Source organism: Thamnophis elegans, chromosome 2 (genome assembly GCF_009769535.1).
Source record: "Thamnophis elegans isolate rThaEle1 chromosome 2, rThaEle1.pri, whole genome shotgun sequence".
In the NCBI taxonomy this organism is placed as follows: Eukaryota; Metazoa; Chordata; class Lepidosauria; order Squamata; family Colubridae; genus Thamnophis; species Thamnophis elegans.
The window spans coordinates 146,994,135-147,003,180 of record NC_045542.1 but is presented as its reverse complement, the minus strand read 5'-3'; the positions used below and the strand labels follow the sequence as shown (position 1 = coordinate 147,003,180).

The 9,046-nt window shown below is 46.4% G+C and overlaps 1 protein-coding gene across 1 annotated transcript; it reads left to right on the top strand.

The window, feature by feature from the left end:
• The first annotated feature begins 8,101 nt into the window (after positions 1 to 8,101).
• On the top strand, positions 8,102 to 9,046 carry LOC116502913 (olfactory receptor 2G3-like). Its single transcript, XM_032208934.1, has one exon. The coding sequence runs from the start codon at positions 8,102 to 8,104 to the stop codon at positions 9,044 to 9,046; it is 945 nt and encodes a 314-aa protein (XP_032064825.1).

The window sequence follows — 9,046 nt, the reverse complement described above, 5'->3', positions numbered from 1 at the left end:
ACCCATAGTTCGAAGCTGCATTTCAAGATTCAACAGAAATGTTCTTTATTTGTTATTCTTAAGGTACTTTTCATTGTGTTTTTTCTCTTTTTCCTAATAAACATGTAACATATCTTGGTGACACACTAGTACACAAGGCTGTAAATTAAAGAATTTCCACACCCAAAACTGATGATCAGACCTTTTTTTCTCAAACTTGATTAGCTTGCCCTGGCTAACACACATCTTGTGTCAACTCTGTCCCTTAATATGTCAGAGGTTTTGTTCCCCCGTGAAAAGGCTTCTTCTGAAGTTGTTACTGTTTTCTTTTGATGAGAATTTGAACTGATGCTATTATCCTGATTGCGACTTTTGCTAGGCTAAATCCTGTCAGCATTGTGACTTTTCCATTCTTTTTGGAGACTCCTAATTCCTGAACCTAAAAGAAGAATTTGGTCATGGTTTCCTTTCCTTACAAGAATAGTTCCCAAACTTTCCCTTTATGCAGAACATCACATTATTATCATGAGTTTTTGAGGACTATAATGCGATCCAGAGTTAGCAATGCAGTATTTGGGGATTCCCTATATAGAAATGCCCTTCCATGATGTCTACAAGGCATAAACAGTTGATATTTCATTGATTTGAAGTAAAACATGTCTATGCTTGTTAGATCGGCGCGGAAGCAGCAGGCGAGAGGCGTGAGTGAGTTTCAGCACTTTTTATTGGCAAGGCAAAGTAATACACTCTGACGGCTAGAATGCCAGAGCTCGCTCTTTAAGGAGCTCTGGCAGACCAGCCAGCCAATAACAGCAGTTTACACTTCCCGCGGTTTGGATGACCAATCCACTGTGAACATGCAAATTTAACAACGTACGTTTGTACGTAACACCCCTCCCCTCCCAGAATGAACAGTGTCCAATCCCCTGCCTACGTATGTGACATAGTCCCTCAGGTAGGTGGGGCATGCTGGCTTCCTACTGGACCTGCACAGCTGACTTGTTCCTGGGACTTTGGCCGATGCGGTCGGACCTGTTGCTCCTCTGGCTGCTTGGGAGGGAACCTTCTGGATCTCCTTGGCCCGCGAGTCGAGCTCTGGCTTGGTTCCCTCGGCCCCTGAGACTCCAACCTTCCGCTGGACATCTTCGACTCCAGATAAGTGGTCGCAGCTCGGGTTGGAATGCAATTCCCCCTTTTGCCCACTTGGTTGGGCCGGCTCCTGCTCATCTATTTCCTGGCCTGCGGTTGAGCACGCTCCTCAGGACGGAGACCTTGGTTGTTCGGGGGGTTGCTCTGAACTCACTGGTGTGGCCCAATCATCTTGGTTCCTTAGCTCAGTATCCCCCAGGCAGTGTCTGAACTAGTCTATGTGCCTCCTCCAGATTCTCCCATCTTCCAGCTCCACTCGGTATGACTTCGGCCTGGTGATGGCCACAACCTGGCCTGCCAGCCAGGTTGGATACCCAGCATAGTTGTGGGCAAACACTCAGTCATTTATGCTGAATGCTCAGGTTGGCTGAGCCGAGTCCAGGGGGGTCTCGGGGAGGTAATCTGGGTGGTACCAGTTGAGCCTGGACTTCAGTCTTCTCCCCATCAACAGTTTGGCTAGGCTCTTGTTGGTGGTTGCGTGGATGTGTGTGTGTGATGTGTTGGGCAAGGAGGAACTGCCAGTTGCCGGGCCCCATCCGGGTGAGGGTCTCCTTGGTTAATCTCATCATCTGCTCGGCTTGTCCATTGCTCGCTGGGTTGAAGGGTGCGATGAGTACATGCTGGGTTTCTTGTTCTGTGAGGAATGCCTCCATGGTTTTGGCTGTTAGCTGCGGCCCATTGTTGGAGACTAGGATGTCGGGTAGGCCGTGGGTGACAAAGAGTCATCAGAGGGCTCAGATGGTGGCTTCTGCTATGGTAGTTGGCATGATAATGACCTCCAGCCATTTGGAATAGGCATCCACAACGATCAGGAATGTCTTCCCCTCCACTGGCCCCGTGAAGTCGATATGTATGCATGACATGGGCCCTTGGCTGCCTCCCATTCCTGAGTGGATGCCCATGGCAGGGCTGGTCGCGTCTCCTGGCAGGGCCTGCAAGTGGCCATCCACTTGGTAATGTTCTTGTCCATATTGGGCCACCAGATGTAGCTCCGGGAAAGTGCCTTCATCCTCACTATTCATGGGTGTCCCACATGTAGGGCATCCATAGCTTGCCTCCGTAGCTTTTGGGGTATGATAACTCTCTCTCCCCACAGTAAGCAGCCCTTAATGGTAGATATGTAGTTTGGCTTCCTTACTTTGATAGCTCTGGTACTCTTCCCCCAGCTTCTCCTGCGGCCACACCCTCAACACCCAGTTCAGAATTTTGTGCAGCTGTTTGTCTTTTTGGATGTGCTTGGCAATGTCTCTGGCAGTGACCAGGCTGGCTGGGTCGATGTCAATCAGCAGCACTTGGGTGGTGGGGGCAGGGTCTTCCACAAATTTTGGCAATGGACATCGGCTGAGGGCGTCGGCGTGGCTGATGTCTTTCCCAGGTCGGTGGACCAGCTTATAGTTGTAAGCTGTGAGAAAAATGGCCCATCTGGTCATTCTAGGAGACATGTAGGGAGGGGTTTGTTGGTCGCCGGTGAGGAGTCCCAGCAAGGGCTTATGGTCGATGACAAGTTCAAAACGCCTTCCATACACATACTCGTGGAATCGCTTGATCCCTGCTACCGCGGCCAAGGCTTCCTTATAGATTTGGCTTTAGTTCCGCTCAGCTGGGGGCAAGGTCTTGGAGTAGTAGGCTATTGGGTCTTCCGAACCATCTGGCAGGTGGTGGCTGAGGACGGCACCGACTTCAGAGGGGGAGGTGTCACAGGTGATCAGGACTGGCAATGTGTGTTTGAACTGAATGAGGAAACTGTCAGTGGATAGGAGTTCTTTTACTGCCACAAAAGCCCAGGCTTCCTTCTGTCCCCAGGTCCACAGTGTCATCTTCCCCAGGAGTTTGTGGAGCGGCTCAGCAACGGTGGCCTTCTGTTGTAAAAAAATACTATAAAAGTTCAACAGTCCCAAGAGGGCTTGCAGTTCTGTCTTGTTTTTTGGTGTGGGAGCATTCTTTATGGCTTTCACCTTGCTATCGGTGGGGTGGATGCCCGACCCATCTATTAGGTAGCCTAGAAATTCTACCTGCCTTACGCCGATTTTGCATTTGTGTGGGTGTACTTTGAGTCCCTTTTCCTGGAACCACCCTAATGTCTCGCGCATGCATTCCATCAATTGGTCTATGGATTCCCCCAAGATGAATACGTCATTGAAGTATGGCACCACCCCTTGCAACAGCCGCTCCATTAGGCATTGAAAAAGTCCTGGGGCTACACTGACCCCAAACTGCAGCCTAGTACATTTGAAAGCCCCCCTATGGTTCACTATTGTCTGTGCTTCAGCGGTGGCTTCATCCACCAGCAACAGCTGGTATGCTTGGGCCAGATCCAGTTTAGTGAATACTTTCCCGCTTTCTAGGGAATGCAACAGATGTTGCACCCCTGGCATCGGATATGCACTTTGCTGGAGGGCTTTATTCAGTGTGCACTTGTAATCCGCGCAGATGCAGACGGAACTATCTGGCTTCACGGAGGTGACTATGGGAGCCTCCCATGCCGCGTGGTCGGTTGGCACTAGGATTCCCTGAGTGATTAGTTTGTCTAGTTGCTCATCCACCTTGGGACGTAGAGCAAATGGGGTTTGAGCCTAATGGGGGTTACATGGGGTTCTCTGTTAAATGAAATGGGTTTCCCCGTATATTTACCTAGGCCCCCATCGAAAACGTCCGTGAATTCCGCCAGTAGCCGATCCAGATCATAGGTGGTTATTCGGTGTAAGCCGGTGATGTTTAGTCCAAGGGGCTTGAACTATTCCACTCCTAGCAGGGATGGTTGGTTGCTAGTGACGACCGTGAGGGATAGGCAGCCCCAAAACTCGTGGAACACCATTGTGACCTCTATTCTGCCCAGTACCTGAATCCGGTTCCCCTGGTAGTCATTCAGTTGGATGTTTGGTGGCTTGAGGAGCTCCCTGGTAGTGGCGGGGTTTAATCTCTTGATTGTTTGCCAGGACACAATGGTGAAGTATGAGCCTGTGTCCAGCTCCATTTTGCAGGGGCTCCCTTCGATGGGGACAGTGGCATGGTATTTCTCCCCCCCCAAAGGCATCTGAGTGCCCTACTGTGGTGTGGTTTATCTCCCTGGAGGCTTGGAAGTGATCCTCTCTCCGTCTATTCCACTGTTGACCAGCTCTCGGGTTGTTTGGTCTTCCCGGTGGTGCTGTGGGCTTAGACTGGAACAGGGTGGGGTGGGATGCTCTATAGGCCTCAGCAATGTGGCCCTTCTTCTGGCATCGGTGGCAAGTTGCGTCCCGGAAATGGCAAGCGGTCTTTGTGTGGAACCCCATGCAGCCTGGACCATGGGGCTGCCTACCTTCCATGCCCTTGGGATTCTGCTACCTCTTTGGGTACACGTGGTGGATGGCATCAGCATCGTCCCACTCTTCCTCATAGTTCTGGACTTCTGTTGACCAGTCGGGTTCCCTGTATGTGTGGTGCACTCCGCTGGTCTTTCTTACATTCGCCGCCAAGTTGTCCGATGGTTCTGCAGCTCTAGCTTCTTTGACCACATCCTTAAATGAGACCCCTCCCCTGATTAGCAGTTTCTTTTGTAGGGAGAGGTCTCTCATGCCCAGGATTATTCGGTCTTTCATCATGTCATCTGGGCTTATGAATTTGCACCTTGTGGCGAGTTCTCTGAGACTGGCAATGAAATTGTTAACTGTCTCTCCCTCCCATTGGTGCCGGTGGTAGAACTCATTTTGGCTCACAGCAGATGGCGCATAGTGGTCCTCTAGGGTGTGTTGCAGGGTCGTCCATGTGACGGTCTCCACATCTGCTGGGGCAATCAGTGTCTGTGCCATCTTGTAGATCTTGGTACCACACTACATGAGGAACAACGCTAGCTTCCTGTTGTCTGGCCAGTCCTGGTAGTCGTTAGCTTCCAGGAACATTCTGAATAGCCCCATGTTTGTGTGCCAGTCCTCCATTTGTGGGTCGAAGATTACTGGTGCTGGGGATGCTTGAGATGCCATCTCGCGTTGGTGATTCAGGATCTTTGTCCTTGTTGCAAAATGGCTGTGTGATCCATGAGGGGGTTCTCAGGTGCCTTTGTCCTTCGTCGCCAGTGTTAGATCAGCGCAGAAGCAGCAGGCAAGAGGTGCCAGTGAGTTTCAGCACTTTTTATTGGCAAGGCAAGGTAATACACTCTGCCAGCTAGGCTGCTGGAGCTTGTCCTTTAAGGAGCTCTGGCAGATCAGCCGGCCAATGTCAGTGGTTTAAACTTCCCGTGGTTTGGGTGACCAATCCACGGTGAGCCTACAAATTTAACAACATACGTCTGTACGTAACAATGCTGTTTGCCATTAGAAAAATCAAATTGGAAATGTTTTGAATTTACATCTGTTGGTTATAACAATTAATGAAATATGTTTTTGAAATGCAAAAAAATATAGACTGAAATAAGCAACTAATGAAAAAAGTGAAAACAACAATAAATGCTCAGGAGACTAATATATCTTTGTCTGGAATTAAAAAGCAAAAAAACAAAGAGAGCACTAGCTATAGTTCCTTGGAGAGAGCATCCAAATGTATGGAGCTACCAACAAGAAGGCCCCCTTTGTAGGCAGTGATATGGAAAGGAAGTTGTTCATGTAAAGAAATACACACAGATAAGTTGAATGTGGTGCGAATGGAGAATGTCAGGATTCTCTTGGGTACAACAAATGACACAATCAACCTGGACTGAAAATAAATTGAGTGATCAGTATTGGTCCACCTCTCTGTAGAGAACAATAGTAACTGCTACACACACACACACACACACACACACACACACACACATTGAACATGGGTGCTGAAGACCTCCAGAATTAAAATTTTAGGATCCCTCAATGCCAAATCCGAAATCACTTTCATCAGATGAAATAAGAAAGCAGCACACACTTAGTGAGTTGCCTACTATTTCTTGGCAACGCTAAATATACAACTACTCCATGGTGACACCTCAATGGAGAGAGAAAGTGTTTTTTGCGATGCTGCCAACATTTGAAATAGAATTTGTGGTAGAGGAATGCAGACTGCATGGAAAGTCCATGGAGGAGATGTAGGTGCCCCGATCCCCTTGTGGTTGGTCTGGATTGGGTGTGATGGCCAAAGATGTTCCAGAAGTTCTGTCTAGAATTTCATGTGGGTGTGTGCATACAGCATTCATTAAAAACAGAAGCAAACCATTGAAATGTGTGTGTTTGTGTGTGTCTGTGTGTCTGTTGCCCACCATGTTGACCTGAACAGAAATGTCTTCTATTGTAACTTCTTTCAATAGCAAAAACAATTTCTGACACAACTTGTGATTTGCTGATCCAACCTTTTTGAACATCTCTTCCTCCCATTCCTGTATCTCCCGTAACTTTTCTAACTCCCTCTATCCTTCCTGGGTGAGTCTTTGGAAATGGTTTCAAGGGCTTTGCTGTACTCTGGAGGGAGGCATTTTCCTCACCACTAATTGTTCATCTTGAGTCTTGGTGCCCTGGGAATCTATGATGACTTTATTCTATAGCAATGTTCACCAACAGATAAGAAATTGGCAAGGATTTCTCCTCCTTCTCACTCTCTTTGAAAATTTCTATAAAATCTACTATGCTGCTTCAATCCTTGCCTTCTCATGTTGCTTACTGTGCATGTCTGTGTGACATATATCAATATTCTGGAGCACTGCGGACTTGGAAGAACCAAGATGTCAAACTGAACACTCCGAATGTTCAACGGCACAGTTTCTGCTTCCTTCTTATTACTGTCCCTCCATTATAATTTTTCTCCCTTTTTCTTTAAACAGAAAGATGCATTAATCTTTGCTTTTAACTTTCTTTCTTTACAAGATCAAGTGAAAAATAGTCCTGAAATTATTGCTGCAATGTTATTTCCCTTCCTTCTGTGGGACTCTGTGGACTATTCAGACTGACCATTTTCATGTTGCTCATTGCCTCAACCTTCCTTTTTATAGATTTCTTTCTTCCTCATACGCTGTCATCAGCTTGCATCCAATTTCATGGGGGTCTCTCTTTCTGTTCTCTTTTTAGAAGATTTCAAGTCACCAGTAATTGGTCTTGTTCTGTCCCCATGTTTCAGCCAAACTTCTAGTCTCTGGAATAGAAATATCCATTCTGAGATGCTCCAAGTGAGGAGTATTTTGGCCTGAAAAAGTGTCATCTGCTCTTTGAATAGAGGCTGGTTCTTCCTATGTAGTAGAAAAAGAGTCACAGAGATTCTTACTTCAAATCATACGTCCATCCAAGGCCCTCCAAGCAATACATGAGGATGAGCCAAGAGGTAGTAACATTTCTCTTACCCAGACACAGGTGAGGTTGGTGAGTGGAGTGTTTTGTAGTTACTTATATAATATACATGTATATAGAAGTTAACAGAAAGAGATTACATGTTCTCTCCCCCGCTCTCTCCCCCGCCATCTCTCTTTCTATCCTATCTATTTAATCTTCTATCTATGATGAGTACTCCTTTTTTAAAATTATGAGGTATAGAATTTCTTCATTTTATAATATTTGAATAATTTCTAAAAATGAGTGAGTATTGACAATAAAATATAAACGTAGCCTTTTGTTGATTACAGCTGTCTTCACCAAATGTCAGCTGAAGCTATGATAAATGTCTTAGTTCTTCTTTTCAATGTATGAAAAGGGAAAGCAGAGCACCTACATGATCCTACCAGGAGAGTTAGACCAGTTATCCAAAAACTTTCAGATAAAGAGTGCACAATTGGGAAATTTGTAAACTGTCTACCGTGTAGTGGAGAGGGACAGCATAAAAATTTAATAAATAAATAAAACTAATTAATAAATAAAGTAGATCAGGTAAATCTCTAACTTGCCATCTGTACACAATTACTCTCTTCTGGTTATTAAGGCATGAGACGGTGAGAATGCCCTGCCAAAGATTGTGCACCTCAAAACATTTTCATCTGGATTCTGGATTCTTCTCTGTTCTGTACTGAATTTCTTTTTTATGTCATTACTTGTTCTAATGTGTATAGACAATGAACAAGGAAACCTCATGGGAAACCAGTAACCAAAGCAACCAAGGGGAATTCATCTTGCTGGGGGTGGCTGACCGGCCACGCTTGGAGAAGTTGCTCTTTGCTCTTGTTCTTGTCTGCTACATGATGACCCTTCTGGGCAACATAACCATCATTGTGGTGTCAAGATTAGATCCAGGGCTGCATACCCCCATGTATTTCTTCCTCATCAATCTTTCCCTCATTGATATCTGCTTTACCACCAGTCTTGGGCCCCACATGCTGGTGAATTTCTGGAGAAAAAGCAAGACTATCACTTATGGTGGCTGTGTGGCTGAATTGTACAATTCTCTTGCTCTGGGCTCCACAGAGTGTACTTTGTTAGCTGTCATGGCCTATGATCGCTACGCTGCCATCTGTCATCCACTGCGCTACACTTTGATTATGAGCCAGTCTCTGTGTTTCATGATGGCTGCCGTCTCCTGGGTAAGTGGCTTCAGCGTCTCACTACTTCATACAGTGATGACTATTAAGCTTCCTCTGTGTGGACAGAATCGGATAGATCATTTCTTTTGTGAGCTCCCTGCCTTTCTTCAATTGGCTTGTGTTGACACTTCACTTAATGAGCTTGTGATATTTTCTACTAGTGTATTGTTCCTTCCAATTCCAGTTAGTCTCATCATGGTTTCTTATGGCTATATAGCTGCTGCGGTGCTGAGGATCCACTCAGCTGAGGGCAGGAAGAGGGCCTTCAACACTTGTTCCTCCCACTTGATGGTGGTCTGGCTCTTCTATGGCACAGCCATTTTCAATTATTTCCAGCCTCTGTCCATCTCCTCCCGTGATCGACGCAAGATGATTTCCCTTTTCTACACCTTTGTCACCCCCATGCTTAACCCACTGATCTACACTCTGAGGAACAAAGAGGTGCATAAAGCTTTCCGCAGAATAATCAAGAAGAAATAA